The sequence below is a fragment of the Caretta caretta genome, chromosome 2 (genome assembly GCF_965140235.1).
Source record: "Caretta caretta isolate rCarCar2 chromosome 2, rCarCar1.hap1, whole genome shotgun sequence".
Lineage (NCBI taxonomy): Eukaryota > Metazoa > Chordata > Testudines > Cheloniidae > Caretta > Caretta caretta.
The window spans coordinates 120,559,559-120,578,947 of record NC_134207.1 but is presented as its reverse complement, the minus strand read 5'-3'; the positions used below and the strand labels follow the sequence as shown (position 1 = coordinate 120,578,947).

The 19,389-nt window shown below is 38.2% G+C and overlaps 1 protein-coding gene across 3 annotated transcripts in view; it reads left to right on the top strand.

Moving 5' to 3' along the window:
• Window positions 1-19,389, top strand: part of EXOC2 (exocyst complex component 2) — a 186,676-nt gene that overhangs the window by 72,561 nt on the left and 94,726 nt on the right. For all 3 annotated transcript variants that reach the window (XM_048839740.2, XM_048839741.2, XM_048839742.2), the window contains 2 exons: window positions 471-589; window positions 17,158-17,283. In XM_048839740.2, the coding sequence (XP_048695697.1) occupies window positions 471-589; window positions 17,158-17,283 (245 nt within the window). The remainder of the gene's footprint in view (window positions 1-470; window positions 590-17,157; window positions 17,284-19,389) is intronic.

Below are 19,389 nucleotides of genomic sequence, written 5' to 3'. Positions count from 1 at the left end.
ATCATTAATATTCACATTCAAGATTAGAGAGATGATGGTACAATCAGGATATAACTAGTGCAGGAAAATACAGTAGACTGGTGCTTATGATGTCAACAGTGGTTGCAACAAAAACACAGAGCATTGAACTAAGATCTTGACAGATAATTAAAGAAGGAACTTGGTTTCAGGTACCTTATTGGAGGAATAACTAAAGCTACATATTAATGTTTTGTTAACTATATGTATTCTGTCTATTTCTGTTCTTTTCTTTGGTCAGGTAAGGCTTTGCATCCACTAAATAGGAAGATAAACTGCAAACCTTGTTCTAGTTTTCAGTGTAAATGTCTCTCATTTAAAATTCTACTAGTTCTTTAGATTTTTTTTCCCCCTAAGAAGTACAGAAAAGAGTCTTTATGATTCAACTTTGCTGTATTTTAAGTTTTCAATATGTCAAGTCTGAGTTGCAATCTCTGGACTTGGTTTTACAGATATCTTTCTGATCTCCATGCTTCTGGGGACCCTGCGTGGCAATGTATTGGTGCCCAGCACAAATGGATTCTTCAACTCATGCACAACTGCAAAGAGAGTTACATTAAAGATCAAAAAGGCAAGAATGTTTTTGCATTTTACTGAAAGTCTTCGGTTTGACACATAAGGGTTTGACATGGTTTCTTATATTTTATTTGACAAGCTGTGGTGTATGTGAAATGTTTTGCTTTCTACCCTCTGTTTCACCAGTTTTACTTAAGTTGAGGTTGATTTAAATATTAATTTGAGTGCAGTTCTCATACTCCAAACCTGTTATATGTAGTAAAACACAAGAGCAAAAGTTTGAACTAATTATTATAACAACTTTTTATTTTACTTTAATGGCATTAAATAGTGAAAATATTATTAGGCTTCATCCATTCAGCTAAAGTTAGATCCAACCCTCAAAATATTTCTCCATGTAGGGTTTAATTCGCATTGATTTTTAATTGCTGAATACAGATATCCATTGTCAGAGTATATGCCAGTAATGCATGGATATGTAGGAGACCGGAGCATTGTGGAATACTGAATTTGCACGTATATTTTTATTGAGACTCAGTTTAGAGGTCAGCAGGTTGGCTGCAACCTACTACAGTGTCTAAATATCCCAATTACTCAGTTTTACTAACAGGTTCATCAACTACTCAGTGATCTTCATTTTCACTGGTGTTTCTACTGGAAGTAATTGCTTTTATATATAGTGCTTCCAGGAGTTTTATCACCACAACTGCTAATTAACATCGTCTATTATTATAATATTCTTTCCAGAAAAACTAGTCATAAGGCTGGTATTGCAGAGTGTGAAACCAAAGAAAATGGTACCACACTTTGATTTGACTTGGAAAATTAACTATTGGCCAAATTTTAGTATCCATATAGTCATATGGATCCAACATATTGGATAGCATCTTTAATAAGATACTGCTCAAGGTAAGTATATCAACATCTGTCCCTCTTCTAGGCAGACAGATAACTCCCATATTAATGTTACTCCATGCATATCCCAAACCAAAAGTATCTCTTCTTCGGAACCACAAGAATTCCATTGAACTGTATCCATTGTAGAAATGCTCCACAGAACTGGTATAGGACTCTTAAATGTGTTTCTCCTTCCAAAGAGGTTACCAGGCGAGATGTAGGGTTCAGCAGGTACTTAAAGTATTGAACATGGTGAAGATAATAGAACCATGAATTCATGAAATCTGGTTAGAACAGGCACGGCATATACTTTTAGCCTCAGTCCACCCTAGCAGATGATACTGTGTGCCAGTATGCCAGCAGTGATAGCAGGGGAGATTTTCATTCAGGAATTCACCAGTTTAGGTGCAAAAAATAAACAAAGTAACAAGATCCACATAAAAATATAGTTGTAGCCTTTATTTTTCTCATCTCACCTGAGGACTTATTGAGAGCAATCATCCCTTAGCTTCTTACCCAGAGAAATAAAACAGGAAGATAATATGAGGTTGAGACTATTTTTTTCTGAAGCTTTCTAGAACCGTGTTTCTCAACGACTGGTCTGTGGACCTGAGATCTCTCTGACACAGTTTAGGAAGGCAGCAAACTGATCCCTGGTGTCAAAAAGGCTAAGAAACATTGGCTTGGAAGACTTAAAGACATGTTTAATTAAAAGTAATAGAAGATGTGTGTCCAAATTTCCTAGCTTGCCTCAAAAATCTTAACCTATGTATAACACTTCTCCTCCTTATTATCTGAATTGTTAAGGTGTGGGACTTACAGCAATTCACCCCCATCCCTGTTAAGTAGTTTAACTGTTAAGCAGTTTATTGTGTTAGCAGCCTTTCTGGGAATCAAACCGGAGGAATTTATGTAACTTTAGTTTGCAAAGCACATACATGTATTCATGGATGGAACAAGCAATACATATATTAAATGAGCTTAAATGAATGTGATCAGAGACGTAAAATAGATTAAAACACACTATAATAAATATGTCTTTCAAGCAGGAAGTGTGTCTTTCCATTCTAGGTGTAAAATTGATTATGCATGAAACTGAGAAACCTAATCAACCAATAGAAATAGAAACGAGGCTTTTGACAGAAGAACGTTATTTATGTTTATACTGCATTCAGAGGCCATTTTGTAAGTGAAGTTGGTAACAGATTTTCAGACTGCAGTATTCTATTAAAAGCTCCCTTTTCCAATAAAGATTCTTTTGTATATCAAGTGTTTGGCAGCAGAGGTGGGTCATGAGGTTGATATTTTCTTGAACACTATATTAGATCTTTCTTGAGGTTTCAATTTTTAACAGGCATAGCATGCACTTATCCTAGCAGATGGTGCTCTTCATATTGTAAACATTGGGATACAGAGCTGAAGATTACTACTGCACCTTAAGCACACCAACATTAATCATTGGATATTCCAGACTGTTCTTCCAGTGACTGATTATAAAACACAAATTTGATACGTAGATTTAAATTGAACCAGGATTGACTATGTTAAAACGCCAGTAAATATACCTCAAATACCAGTAGGAGGGACAGAGAGACGTGAGTATGATGTATTTCCCAACTTTTTAGTGAGTTAGTGTCACAAGCAATATGCAGCTAAACTGTATCTGTTTCAAAGCAGACCAGTGCTCTGGATTGTTACACATGAAGAATTTTCTATTGCCTTAATACAAGTGTAATTCATCTCTTAAATTCCTGTGAAACAGGTCCAAAATTAGACCAAAGCCTTTGCTTTTCCTGCCAGGAAAGCCTTTGGTTAACCCCCTGCTGACATCCCCAAACAGGATTTTTAGAGGTGATCATCAAAGATGGTTGGGGTTTTGGTTTGTTGCGTTTTTTTGTTCGGGGGTTTTGGGTTTTTTTTGGCAAGTTGTGGTGTATGCTGCGGAAATAGTTTAACACTACAATTATTTGCTAAATGCCCCAGTTAACAAGGATGAGCAAGACATTTAGCATGTCCGTTATTCTATGACCTGTCCACAATGGGGATTTTTCCTATTTCAGCTATTGGTGATCAATCACCAGTGTATTTGAGCCAATAAAAACCTGTAGTGCATGAACAGTGTCAACTGCTATAAGAGCTCCTCGTGTGTAAATACTGGATTTGCCTGTCTGCACTAGGGAATTCAGTGGTGCAGCTACACCAGCCGGGCCACTGGTGGCTGTAGTCAGGACAATTCTCCGATGTAGGCAAGGATTATATTTGCTTCCCCACTATGCATGTATTTTTTTTTAATTTCCCTAGAGTTGCCCTGACAGTCTACCCTGCTGTCAATTATAAGAATCTCAAAGCCTCTACTAAGCATAACTAGAGAAGGAAGTTAGTCATAGATGCTCAGGTAGTTGACTTTTTTATTGTATGCTGTATTTTAAATAGATATTTAAATATTATTTTTTATCCCAAATGAGAGTGGAGGATTCACAACAGTACCATCATCAGAAAAAAAAAAACTCTCTTTACTTGGACACTGCTGGACGAGCTGCATCCTATAGTAATGGTTAGTGATAGCTAGAATGCGCTAGAATTCTGAGCCACCACAGCAGAGCGCAGAGCTTGCAAATGCAACTTTGAAGTGCTGAAAGAGGGAAAAGATGGCAAGCTTAGAATACGATATAGGTCCTGAAGTTTACTCCTGGAATTTGTAAATAGGGCTAATTAGAAGTCCTGCATATTTCATATGTGCTCTGATCTCTGCTCAAATTGTGAATTTATGTATTTTACTGTCCCATTGAAATTAAAAGTTATGTCAGGCTCTGAACTGTGTAAAACTATTTAGCAGCCTGACACGGATGAAGAAGCTGACAACTGAAATAGCAAATCAGTTGCAATAATTAAAGAAATCTTTTGACGGGAGGGGTCCAGGCTCCATACAAACGACACAAATCTGGTGATTAGGTAAATGGTTATGTTTATTTTTCTGAGGCTGGAGATAAGGGGAACAATGAGGGAAAGAGAATCTTAACAAAATATGTGGGGGAAGGGAGATTTCTAAAGTACTTGGGTGCATTTTTGAGTTCATTTCTCAGAAATGATGTTCACGTGGAGAACAAGAACATAAATAAATCCATGCAAATTAATGGACTAATCTTTCATGGCTGGCACCATCACCAGTGCAACCTTCACAGCAGGCTTACAGAGCTGGGAAGCAGATTACAGGAGGAGATGACAGCACTTCTCTGCTCCCTCTCCAACACTTAAAGACCAGAACCAGAGCCCTCTATCTCAGTTGAGGAGCAATTATAGATGCACGGAACAATGATCCTTATCCTCAACTGAACCCAACAATGATATTCACTCCCACCAGGTTCTAGAGCATTGTCTCTACTACCAGCAGGTAAGACAGTTCTTGGAGATCAGAACTTCCCCTTTGCCCTCTCAAACCAAAGTAAGCTTGCCAACCACCCGTCCTTCTACTGCAAGGAACCACAATTCTCATCATCCTATGTTCCCCCAACACTGATCAGATGCTAATCCTCAGGCATAATTGATGGAGTGGATAACGGACACTGCATTAAGCCCAGACACATCTTCCGCCACATTTCCAGTGCACATCACCAATGTTCACAGCAAACCTGTGTCTGATGAGGTATGCAGCTAGAAGCTAGTGTAGGTAGTACAAGAAATTATTAGAATCCAACATAAAAGCTTAACAGCGTAACAGTGGATGAGACCAAGAGACTACCCTTCTCCTCACCACGCACTCTGAAAAATACTAGGCCATGGAACTTTTCCAGATGGTGAGCAACATACTTCAAATTATCTTTGCCCAACTGCAGAGCCTGGTACAATGACAAGAACCCATGACTCTCATTAACAGAGTTTTGTACAGCTGTGGAAACAGTTTCTGAAAGCGCTGAGAGATGTCCAAATTGTCAGGTGCAAGGTTTACCCATGTTTTTAATGACTAGTGGATGCACATGAAGGTCGCCTTTTGCCTACAACTGAACTGAGACTGTCAGTGCCTCCATCAGAAGGGGAAAATCTACTGATCACCTTGAAAACATAGAATAATCCAATTTGGTACTCAAGAATTCAAAAATGAATAGGAGGATAGATACTTAGGCACTTTTGAAAATTCCCCTAGGCACCTATCTTCATCTTTAAGCACCTCAAGACCTTTGACAATCTGGCCCTAAGTGACTTGCCCATCATCATGTAGGAAGTCTGTGGTAGAGCAGTAACTTGAACCCAGCTCTCACAGATCCTGGATTAATGCCCTAACCACTGGAGTGTTGTTCTTCTCACCTCATGCCCACAAACAAAGTCAACCTCTTCCAATAAGTTTTCAGAGATAGGAGGTAAACATGGAACTATGCCCCTGCTAATACCTTTTAGACTCATTAGGAACTTTTGGCCCAGTTGCCCATCAAGGTCGTCTTATCTGCTTGTGAAGTCACTTATTCCTCTGACAGATTTGTACTTAAATTAACCTTCTGGGCAGTCAAAGCCTATATGTTTGCTAGGCTTTTGAGAAGGGGTGATGATTGGAGAGGTTTGGATTTATTTTGTTATCTTCATGATTTGAAAAGTTCTCTCTCTGAAGGTGGGATGAGCAATCCTTTATATTTGTATTTTTTATTTTACATTTACAGAACAATTGCCCAGAGCATTGGATGGACCCTTTTTATAAATCTAAATAAATACTTGTAGCACTGCATCAGGCCAGTGATTTGTCGAAAGACCGATTTTAGGTAGAGCCAAAGTCCCTCCCTTCAATTAGTTTATAGGCTCATCTTACCCAAGGAAGATTCTCCAAAATAGAGAGAAATAGAATTATAGGAGTCTTTTAATTGCTATTTGAATTTAAAACCTGCCTTGTGAAAAGCACTGTGAGATCTTAATGTCCGCTCAAAGCGGACAGGACTTGCATATCTTCTGAAAGGCACCTACCTGCACAGTAAACTGTATAGTACTTGATTTTTCACTTTGGGCTGGATAGTCTGCTTTGATCCTACTGTGATTTGGAGGAGTCTAGGTATTTTCAAACCTGGTGCTTAGACACCTTAGTTATCCCCTGCCTCTAAAACAATATTTATTTAAATGCATTTGGCCACTCCTTTACCATTTGGCACTTTTTTTGGTTTTTCACTACTTTTTTAGGCTTCTCGTAGTCAGACTCACTGTAGTACACAAAACATAAGGGATATTATAATGAAGTAAATTGGCAGGCAAATAAATAAGCTTTAGTTTAAAATTTGCCTAGGGGCACCAGGAGCAGTGCCAAAATACAGTGAGTACTGGTATTTCTAAAGTGAATATGAGGGAAAGAAACCGTAGAGATTAAGAATATTTTCTACGTGTCTGATAGTTATTGCTGGATCTTTCAGAGTAACAGCCGTGTTAGTCTGTATTCGCAAAAAGAAAAGGAGTACTTGTGGCACCTTAGAGACTAACCAATTTATTTGAGCATAAGCTTTCATGAGCTACAGCTCACTTCATCGGATGTATACTGTGGAAACTGCAGAAGATCTTTGCTATTGGTTATGTGGGTCTTGTGATCCTGTGAGCTAAAACAGGGAAGGAACCTAATGTTATCTTAAATCACTGTAGCTAATATCTTCATTTATCAAAATATCTTCACATAAGATGTTGTTCAGTATTGGAGCAAAGATATAACCATTTTTCCAACCCCTAAAATAGAGTCTTATGAAAATGCTAAGACAATTATAGCGTGAACTGCCTGCTGCAGTATGGGGGTGTGTGGTTGCTATATAGATCCTGTCTACGTTGTGTGTTGGTTTTTTTAACAAAGTAAACACATTATCTATCTTAAAACAGAATAATGTATCACTTTTAGCCATTTTTTTAATGCTAAAATTTGTATCATTTTGGCAGCACTTTTAGTATGGTGCTCAACTGTGGGTGCTGTCTTAAGGATATATGTTTTCTTTTGATGCCAGAATAATAGCAGCTGTACATAGTGTGAAGGAAGGAGGCAGATGGTTAGACCACTTTGCTCTTTCTTCTGTACCATACTAGAATTCTCTTCACCTTGCGATGAATGATCTATCTTTGTTAGAGCAGACAGGCCAGCAAGGCTTGTGTCAAAAGGGCCTTTTCAATTTGTTATCCTAGCAGCTGGTTCTCTTCTATTGCCTTCACTTACTGTACATCTGGAAGAAGACTTCTTGCAGCTGGGAGCCATTTCATGTGTAAACCATATCCCCTGTCCGTTGTAGAAATACTCTTTTGACAGTGAATGTCCAGCAAAACTCTTAATGAGTTATTAATTAAGAAATTAAAATATTACAGAGTTTGACATTGGGCTGTTGTTTTTGTTTGATTTGTTTTTGGGTTTTTTTTTATTATTAAATGTTAGTCCACTGTTCACACTTACTGCAGAAATTTGCGAGGGGAGGGAGGAGAATTCCTTTATATATCAGTTTAAATTGTTTAAAACCTATGTTGCAGGCAGTAATGATCTGCCAATAAAAAGAAACAATTAGATCAAGGCGAACATGTACAAACTGGGGTGAAGTGCTGGCCACATTGAAATCAATAGTAAAAGTCCCATTGGCTTCAGTTTCTAGAATTTCCCCCAGTGCCAAAATTAGTCTCCTAAATCCTTATTTAGGTGACTAAATAAAAGTGGGCTGACTGTCAAGGATGCCAAAAACTTCAACTCCACTAAAATAGACCAGTAAAAACAAAGTCACTTTTATGTAGGTGCCTAACTCTAGGTACTGAGTTTTGAAAATGAAAAATATTTGTGAAGTTCTTATTTGTTATGCCAAATCTGTTTTCTTTCTGTATACAAATTGCGATTTTAAATATAAAACCTTTTTGCACCATTTATTTTTAAACATATTCCAGAAATATCAGTAGTTGTGATATATGAGAACCCCAATCTACTAAATGCTAGTTTTTCCTCTTTTGTTTGAATGGAATGTTTTGTATTTTTACTTACTGACCATCTGAAATCTGTCATAGTTCTAAATATATATGAGAGTATTGAGAGCAAACAAAACAGAGTAACTTATCTCTTGATACAGGTTAATTTGAAGGGAATTTGTACTACTCCCTTAATTTCTTGCCTCAGCAAATTGAAATTCTTCTGTGCGGTGTGCTTGAAAGGAATCCTATCCTGGTTGTGTCCGTGCAGGCTCCAGGCACTGCATGTTTGGTCAACAAGCAACAGTGGGTGGTCGGGCTGTAGCACAGGACAAGGGCCCGCTGTGCACAGGAAAAAATGTTCAAAGGTGTTTAAGGGTGGTAAGGAAGTCTGCCGCCCTTCAGAGAGTCCGGAGGCTATAGATCAGTATACCCTCACACTGTTGTGGCCTGTGAGAAAGCTCGCTATAAGAGACATAAAGGATGAGAAAATACAGTAACTATATTCACCTAGTTACACATGTGCAGAGCCCTCTTAAATTTTACACATATTCATACCATATATACAATAGTCTGTTGTTTAAGTATAGTCTGGCATTTTGGCTTATAAAGGAAAATTAAAAGGAGGACTTGTGGCACCTTAGAGACTAACCAATTTATTAGAGCATAAGCTTTTGTGAGCTACAGCTCACTTCATCGGATGCATACAGTGGATCCGATGAAGTGAGCTGTAGCTCACGAAAGCTTATGCTCTAATAAATTGGTTAGTCTCTAAGGTGCCACAAGTACTCCTTTTCTTTTTGCGAATACAGACTAACACGGCTGCTACTCTGAAACCTGTAAAGGAAAATTGTAATTCTTCAGATTGAAAAATTACTAAAACTGAGCTGTAACATGTCTCATTAGAAGTTGCTTTTTCAATCCAAGGAGAAATAATCCTCAATAGAGCCAAACTTCAATCAATACCTCTTCTGAAATCCTTTTAAAGAATTTTAGTTGAATTTTACTTGAATGACATGCCTGGTACAGTTTGATTCAGAAATGAGGCCCCATTTAAAGGTGGCTCAGAGACAAAATCTCATTGTTTATAGAGAAAAAGAACAAATAAAGTCAAGGTACAGAGAATTTTACGAAACAGATGTATGCTGCAGAATAGTTTCACAAATAAGTTTTAAAATACAGAAATTAAGTAATTGTTTACAGGGTTTAAATTGTTGACCAGTTTGTAGACGACAGCAAAACTACTTTTTAAGTATATTGCCTGTAAAGCTTCAATGAATTTACAGATAGTAACATGCTGGATATACAGTATATATGTATAATCCATATTGTGTACTGTATGTAAATGTGTTTATATAGCATATACATATATGTTAATATATAGAGAGAAAATTCTTCTCCCAGTTATAGGAGCATGCACAGAAGAATATATTCATAATTACTTACTATATAGTAAGTGTATGTCTAAGTGTAATAGATGTCCTCACAAGACATACACTTGCTTTATATGCAAGGGCCTGATTTTGAGAGGTTCTGAGCACAGACAAAGAGTGTGGGTAAATCTCAAACGTAACCATTCTAATATTCATATGTTATGCCACTTTATCACTGTAAATATAGCTGATGTAAAATACATATTATAGTATATTTTATATTCAAATAGCATAGGAAAATATTAAAAAGTGACTTTAAAAATCCTGGAGTAATTAATATAAAAATCTTCAGTTACAAATTCTGCTTTATTTTATCTTTTCATGGTTTTACAGTTGTAGATATAAAAAGGCTTTAATTACATTTGCAGTCTGTTAGCTTGGATGGGTAGGTGGGGAGAATGTAGTAAATTTTAATTTAAATCTTTATTTTTCTGTGTTCCTGTAGTTAAATATACAATTTGGCACTGTAGTCACTAACAAATATGCTCTACACAGATAATATGTTTTGGAACAAAATATTTCTGTGCCATCAAAGATGTGATACATTACATTAAAAAAAATTGTATGTCAAGAATGTGTATTTATGCTGCATATACACCAGCTAAAACCTGTTCCTGCAATGCGAATCCCTTAATTTCTTGAAATTCAAATATAAGATACTAAGAATCTCAGGTTAAAAATTGTAGAATGTGTGTGAAAAAAGTAAACTTGTAATCACAGTAATTTCTTTTGGGGCTTTAAATATTTACTGAACATTAATATCTCCATTCCATACTTTGCTCTTAAAATAATTCATTGTGTTATATTCCATGGCTAACCTAGTACTTGTGCTCCTAGAGAGGAGTTGAATATGGAAGAAAACTTGTTTGTAAGTTAACTTCCACTTTTCAAGATTTATGTTGAGTATGCAGTCTTCAAGCGCTATCTTCTGGTCAGTTCAGAGCAAGATCGACTTTGCTAATGTACTCCAGATGTTTATTAGTCCTGGAGGTATATGTGTTGCTGTTGTTCCCTGCTGCTCTGTTATACTTGCTTATAATGTCAGACAACCAATTAAGAAATTAGTTCGTGTTAAACTTTCTTTTCCTGGTACCGCTGCAACCTGATGATGTGGTTTCTAGAGGAACAAGAGAGTATTCTTTACACTATCTTCTATTGGTGAACAAATAAATCATTTGGGTTTTTGTAGTGTATCAGTGGCAATAGAATTTTACAACTTTCAACCATATCTGTGTAATATCAGGCACACTATTTTAAGTGAACTTGCCCAAAGATCATTTTGCAAATGGTCTGTTTTTCTTAACTAATTGTGCCAATTGAATAAGCATTGTCATTTTTAGAGATTACCTATTTACAAGAAATTCCTCACATTTACAAGGTGTGTGGATGGTGAGGGCAGGAAATCTATTTCAATATGTTAAAGCATGGAATTTTCACTTTCTCCTGTATATGAAAAAGTGGTTTCTGTGTTAGAGAAAACAGTGTTGCTTTGTAATATATTTTTTAAATTAAGTTTAACTGGAAATATTTATACCAACTAAATTACTTTGAATTCTCTTACCTTCTTTTTCTTGACATTTCATAAATTTTTTATTTGTTTGAATCCTAGAAGTAATGTCAATGGAAAAGCTTATACCGATACCAAAGAATTAAGTTAAGCTTTTAGAATTTCACGCCTTCTGTGTTATAGCCTACCTCCTTTGGCCTTGGGGAAAAATGTATTACATAATTTGTACTTGCCCCTTTATATTGTTTGGGTTTTCATTCTGTGTGAGAGAGTAAATTCACCCCATTCAGATTATTTAATTCCAAAAATGTTACTAAAATGTTGTTATAGATGTCAAGTTTTTCTAAAATTAGAATATTTGGGTATACCTTTTAAAAAAATAATAGGCATATAAGTTGTGAATGCAAAAATTTAATATCCAGGGACAGATCTTTATTGTCTGTGCAATTGCATATTTTACATGCACAATTTAACTGTTCGCATTTACATTGTACATGCCTATTTTAAAAATGTTTGCCCTTGTATCAGACATATTTGGATACAAGAATTACTGATCTGCCAGGTCGCACATGAGAATAGCCAATTACCAACCCATGCTGGAGAAACAAGATTAATTAAATTATGATAACATCTCTAAATTTTCTGATCAAATCTTACAGCAGGGAAAGAAAGTGTTTGATTTCAGAGAAGCAATTTGTAGCACATACTTCTAAAAAGGCAACTCTTGATGTATCTGATACCGTCTCCAGGTCCATGACAAATTTTGTTGCCATGAGAATGTGTTACTGGCTACACGTGTCCAGCATATCTTAGGACTTACAAGTTACCATAGAGGGTCTGCATTTTGAGGGATGTGACCTGCCTTTTGATAAATGTGACATATTCACTTAGAAAATAGATGAGGCCTTACTTTCCTAAAATGACTTGTGAGCAACTCTGAGATTTTCAGGGGTGTGTACACCTGCTTTGACAAGGAAACTAGCTAGGCCGCAGTCTTACCCTAGGAAGTCTTATTGCCCTAAACACAGACATTCTGTACCTCCAAGAAAGCATCGACGAGGAAAACATTGACTTGCCATGCATAATCTTCACACCTGACAGCATTCTCAAGGCAGCAAATTTTATTCCTCAGTTGGAGCTGTGAATGACTTCTAATAGATCATCTTATTATTTCAGCCCCATTTGGAGGCCATCTCTTTCATTTTCATGGGGTTTAGAGTACCATAATGATAGACTGTTGGGCTACGGAGGTAGTAGAAGTGGGATATTCCATTCAGTTCCACACTTTCCTCAGTTCCACACTTTCCTCATCCCTTGTCAGAGACCCCTTGTGACGTCTATCTCTTGGACCAGTAGAACAAGTCTCACCATAATTTACAGGGAAGGGGTTACATTTTCACTATTTTCTGATTCCAAATAAAAATGGAAAATGGCGCCCAGTTCTGTATTTGAAGACATCAGAGCAATTTCATCAGCAAATTCAGGATAAGGATGATAATTCTAGCTTCTGTGATTCCCTCCCTAAATCCACAGGACTGGTATGCAGCTCTCAACCTTCAGGATGCTTATTTCTATATAGCCAGCCATCCTGCCCACCGAAGAGATCTAAAATTTCAAGTGGGCAACTACAATTACCAATTCAGGGTTCTGCCATTTGGACTATCAATGGCACTCGGGGTATTCACCAAATGTCTAGCTATAGTGGCATTTTACCTGAGAACGTAGGGAGTCATAGTTTAGCCATTTGTGGGTCACTGGCTTACTCAAGGGAAATCTCATCAAGCTGCTGATTCTGTTGAGCAGATTCTCTGTCTCTTTGTCTCTCTAGGACTTAGAGCCAGTAAGGAGAAATTGCTCTTAGTTCCCACTCAAAAGGCATGTCTACACTACTGGCTGGATCGACAGACAGCAATCGATCCAGCGGGGGTTGATTTATCGTCTCTAGTATAGACACAATAGATCAAATGCCAATCACTCTAGCGTCAACTCTGGTACTCCACCTCAACAAGAAGCACAAGGGGACTCGATGGGAGAGTGTCTCCCATCAACTCCGCAGTGAAGACACCACAGTAAGTAGATCTAAGTACGTTGATTTCAGCTACGTTATTCACGTAGCTGCAGTTGCCTAACTTAGATTGATCTTCCCCCATAGTGTAGACCAGCCCAAAGAATACAGTTTGTAGGGGTGTAGTCTTGGACGCAGCCACAGCAAAAGCTTACTTACCTCAAAGAAGATTCTGCAGCATAGTAGAGAGTCAACTGCAAGTACATCCTTCAACATCTGTGAGAACTTGCTTCAGGCTTCCAGGGTACATGATCTCCTGCACTTACATAACTCAGCATGCCAGACTTTGTTACATGAAAGAATATTTGAAGTCAGTATATCCGCTCATCACATATCACCTAGAGAAGAAGTTGCAGGTCACCCTAAAAATCCTATTGTCCTTAAACTGATGGAAGGATTCTGAAAAGCTTTGCAAGGGAGTATGCTTCTCTGCACTGTTACCATCTAAGACTCTAGAAACAAATGCCTCCAGTATAGGATGGGGAGCTAGACAACTCACAGACTCAAGTCCTCTCATCTCATCAGGAAGCTCATCTTCATATAAATGTTCTGAAACCAAGAGCAGTTTAATCAGGCTTGAACTGCATTCCTTCCAGTTCTCAGAGGATTATCTATTTAGGTCTTCATATGCCCCAATGAGGCAAACCAGATTTAAGGGCAGTCTGAGTAACCATGATGATTTTAGAGCCCTTTGCTGATTCGAGCTTGAAACAGAAAGTTAGTCTTAACCTTAACTATAGTAGACCTGGCAGTCTGCTATAATTTGGTAGCACCCACTTCTGTTAAATTAGTCACAGTGGAATAAATATGGATAAGCACTTAAAGAAGAAGAAACAGTTCCTTATCTTACAGTGACTGTGGTTCCTCGAGATGTGTTGTCCAGGTATATTCCATGACCTGCCCATCTTTCCCACTGCTACAGAGTCATAACACCTGGATTCTGTAATGGTGAAGGAATTGAAAGGTTTTTTCAAAGATCATGTCAATAGTAGCGGTGCAGCTCCACAGGCAAAGTATTTTAGTGTTCCCTTCCCTAGATTATTTGCTACTGCAGTGTTGCTCCCTGGAACTAACTTCACATGCAACTTCCAAAGCCATGAAACTCTTCCTCAAATTGGGCCTACAATTGAACATTCAAAAATCCCCTGAAACCCCTGTGCAAAACTTAGAATTCATAGGAGCTCATCTCAATTCAGTAATGGCAAGAGCCTACCTTCCCATCTCACAGATTTGTGGCTCTTTCCAACATAACCAATACAATCCAGCTCAGCCCTCAAACCCCGGTCAAGAATGGTCTTCAGTTGTTGGGGCATGTGGCAGCTGGTACCTTCGTTGTAGATCACACAAGACTACCTTCAGGGGTGTCTCAGGCCTGTTTATTCATCAGACACAGTTTAAATATTCTACTTTCCATACCCACCTGCATAAAGGAATCCCTCAATTGGTGGAAAGACCATCACAATGTTTGAACAGAAGTCCCCAAAGGTCATATTAATGATGGATATATTCTTGCTAGGGTGGGGAGCACATCTGGACACTCACAGCCCAGGGCAAGTGAACCTTGCAAGAAACCACTCTACACATCAATCTGCTGGAACTCAGAGTGATCAAATACGCCTGTCTCCAGTTTCTACCAGTAATCGGGGCAAGTACGTAAAGATCTTGACAGACGATATGTCACACATGTTTTGTATCAACCAATCAACCAGCAAGGAGGAGCAAGAGTCCCTCTCCCCACTGCACCCAGGCTCTTGAAGTTTGGAATTTGTGCATATCCACCTGCATATGCAATCAGATCGTCATCACAGCTGCCTATCTTCCAGGGGTTCAGAGTGTGACCATGTATACACCCAGCAGGTACTTCTTCCAAGACCACAAGTGGGAAGTAGATTCCAGCATGTTTCTCTACATATTCCAGCAGTGCCTCCCCCAGTAGACTTATTCATCACAGCGATTAACAAGAGATTTGCCAAGTTTTGCTCCAGAGGTGGGCTGGGTCCCCAATCCCTAGGGGATGCTTTTTACCTTCACTGTTCACTGGATCTACTGTACACTTTTGCACCAACTCCTCTAATAGCCAAAGTTCTACTCAAAATAAAAAAGGACAAAGCCAGAGTCATCCTAATAGTTCCAACCTGGCCCATACAAACATGGCTTCCTTACCTGATACAACTGGCCATTTGCTCACCAGTCACTCTCTGGGAGAGCCTTTCCTTATCTCCTCTCCCAGGAAAGCAGGAAGATCCTTCACCCCAGTCTCAAAGCATGATTGGTCAATGGTTCATGGGATTAGAAATGACCTGCTTATAAGAGTTAAAGAGAGTACTGTTACACAGAAGAAGACAGTTACTCACTACATATACTCTCAAAAATGGACCAGATTTGTCTGTTGGTGTGACCTCAAACATATTTCACTTATGACCTCATTGCTACCAGATGTACTGGACTATATCCTAACACTAAAAAGTTTGGGGCTATCAATGAACTTTGTTAGAGTCCACCTGGCAGCAGTCATGGCTTTCCATTCTCCAATAGAGAGTTATTCCACTTTTGCCCACCCAATGGCAGTGAGGTTCCTCAGGGTGATCGTAAATCTTTTTCCCCCAGTCAAGCGTCCTACTTCGGTTTAGGGTTTGAGTCTAGTTCTTAAATGCCTTATGTGACCACGGTTTGAACTGATGGTTACCTGCTCACTTCTCCATTTATCAATGAAAATGACATTCCCGGTAGCCATCGTGTCAGTGTGATGGGTTGGGGAAATAAGGGCCCATATGTCATGCCTCCCTTTCACAGTATTTTTAAGGACAAAGTCATGTTGTGATCACACCCCAAATTTTTACCTAAAATCTCCTCTGAGTTCCATATTAACCAACCCTTTCACCTGCCAGTGTTCCACAGTAAACCTCACCTAGATAAACAAGAGGCACTGTTGCACGTCCTTGACATCAGAAGAGCCCAGGCCTTCTAGCTGGACTAAACCTCCATAAAGACCCCAAAATTTTTTGTCTCACTTGCAGATAGATCAAAAGGGTCTTCAATTTCTAATCAAAGATTTTCCTTGTAGATAACTGACTGCATTAATCCTTGCAATGAATCTCATAATATTCAAGCACCTTCGGACATACTAACTCTCTCTACACGGTCCATTTCCATTTGTATGGCATGTCTCAAAAACATGCCCATTATTACTGAAATACGTCAATCTGCTGCTATATATATGATGCTGAACACTATGCAATAACTCACAACTCTGCTTCCAATACTATGTTTGGCTCAGATGGACTGTTTCATACTAGACTCCACTACAAAGCCCCCCTCCTCCTTAAAGTGGAACTGCATGGTAGTCACCTAGAGTGAAGCACTCATAGGGACACTACTTGAAGAAGAAGAAATGGTTGCTCACCCTGTGCAGTAACTGTAGTTCTTAGAGATATGTGTCCATATGGGTGCTCCACTATCCGCCATACTTCCCCTCTGCTTTGGAGTTCTCTACTATATGGGTTCATGGTAGAGAAGGAACTGAGGGCGGTTCACTCATACAGTGCTATATAACAGCGGCACAGGGCTGACGAGCACACATGCAGGCCGAATGAACACTGCTATGAGAAATCTCTGATCAGATGCGCAAGGAGTCCAAGCACACCTATAGGACACCCATAGGGCCGCACATCTCGAAGAACTGTACTTACTGCACAGAGTGAACAATCATTTCTTTCTTAGGTTGAAGACATATTTTTATTACATAATTTTGAACCCAGCACAGTCCTTCTGCAAATGAAATTGGGGTTTCATAAGAAAATAAATATATTAATAACTGTGTCACTGTTTTTCAGGCAATTCATTGCTACATAGCCCCATGCTAGACTTGGATAGTGATGTGCGTCCGTCTCCACTCGGTCATCTCAGTCAGACTGCTTCGCTGAAAAGGGGCAGCAGCTTTCAGTCAGGTCGTGATGACAGTAAGCATCAGTTTCATTTATAAAATAAAAAACTACTTCTGACAAATCCCTAGGCCTGGTATATTTTACTATGTGTTCCCCAAATATTTAAATATGAGAGAGGGTAATCATATTCATTGTTTTAGTATGTTGACAGAAAATGAGCCACCAGTCCGTAACAGAATAATATATATGTATGAAAGTTATTTTCATATTCTGCCTTACTACTCTATAAAGACAGAAGTTTCTTAAAGGTAAATTGCAAAGCGAAAAGGGTGTGTGCTTATTACAAGATGGGATCAGTCAAGGAGGAGCCCACACAACTGGACAGTTATCCTCCCCTTATAGATAAGATCCTAAATAAAAATCCCCCTCCTCCTGAAGCAAAAAACATCATACCAAATCATTCTCCCCTTGCTGAGATAAAAACTACATCCAAATCCAAGTCACAATCAAGACAACAAAGTCTCTTTCCATGTTGAGTTCAGTCTTTTCCCCACACATTAGGGACTACTTTCCTATTTTTATTATATCAGTCTGTTGGTCTCTGTAATATGAACCTCAGCTGCATTTAAATGTTCCCCTGTTACTTAACACCTCCAGGCCTGGTTCTGTGATCCTATAAACCCACCAGGGAAAATAAGATTGCATGCCTTGGTTTTACCTGGCTGTCCATAGCCAAGCTCCTTGTTATCTTCCAGGAACTGGATGGGCAGCATGAAAACCAATTTTTTTTAAGTTCCCATGATGTAGGAGTCTACGTCCCATTGAGCCCCGAGTAGTGAGATCACAGGTGGCAGAAACTTGAATTTGTATCTTTCCCAGGCCTTCCTTACAGGGAAGAGAAGTTTTAGTCAGCCTTTTAAAAACTTTGTGGTAGGGTTGGGGGATTATTTTGGTTTTTGTGTAAGGGCAAATTCTGATGAACAGTTGATATAAAAATTCAACATCCACACCCTTTCCTTAGAAACTGAGGAAGTTACAGCTAAGGTTTCATTCTGTTGTGGTGTTAGTATCCTGCTTAAATATCCAACAAAAGCAGAGAAATAAAGTCTTTCTATTTCTGAGTTAAAAACAAGCCAGGTAGGTAACAATGAATCTTTGAATCTATCTTTTATACAACATAAAGAACAGTAAAGGGAGAATCATTTTTTACTAGGGCTGTCAATTAACCGCAGTTAACTCACGTGATTAACTTAAAAAAATTAATCGCGGTTAAAAAAATTTAAACACAATTAATCAGTTTTAATTGCACTGTTAAATAATAGAATACCAATTGAAATGTATTAAATATTTTGGATGGTATTCTACATTTTCATATATATTGTATTATGTGTTTGTAGTTGAAATCAAAGTGAATATTATTTTTGCTTACAAATATTTAAACTGTAAAAATGATAAACAAAAGAAACAGTATTTTTCAATTCACCTCATATAAGTACTGTAGTGCAATCTTTTTGTCGTAAAACTTACAAATGTCAATTTTTTTTGTTACATGACTGCACTTAAAAACAAAACAATGTAAAACTTCAGAGCCTAGGAGTCCACTCAGTCCTACTTCTTGTTCAGCCAATCACTAAGAAAAACAAGTTTGTTTACATTTAAGGAAGATAATGCTGCCTTCTTCTTGTTAACAACATCACCAGAAAGTGAGAACAGGCATTTGCATGGCATTTTTGTAGCCGGCATTGCAAGGTATTTGCGTGCCAGATATGCTAAACATTCATATGCCCCTTCATGCTTCGGCCACCGTTCCAGAGGACATGCTTCTTTGCTGATGACACACATTAAAAAAATAAGCATTAATTAAATATCTGACTTAACAGCTTGGGGGAGAATTGTATTTCCCTTGCTCTGTTTTACACACATTCTGCCACATATTACATCTTATAGCAGTCTCGGATGATGACCCAGCACATGTTGTTCATTATAAGAACGCTTTCACTGCAGATTTCACAAAACACAAAGAAGGTACTAATGTGAGATTTCTAAAGATAGCTAGAGCTCTCGACCCAAGGTTTAAGAATCTGAAGTGCCTTCCAAAATCTGAGAGGGACGAGGTATGGAGCTTGCTTTCAGAAGTCTTAAAAGAGCAAGATTCTGATGTGGAAACTACAGAAGCCAAAC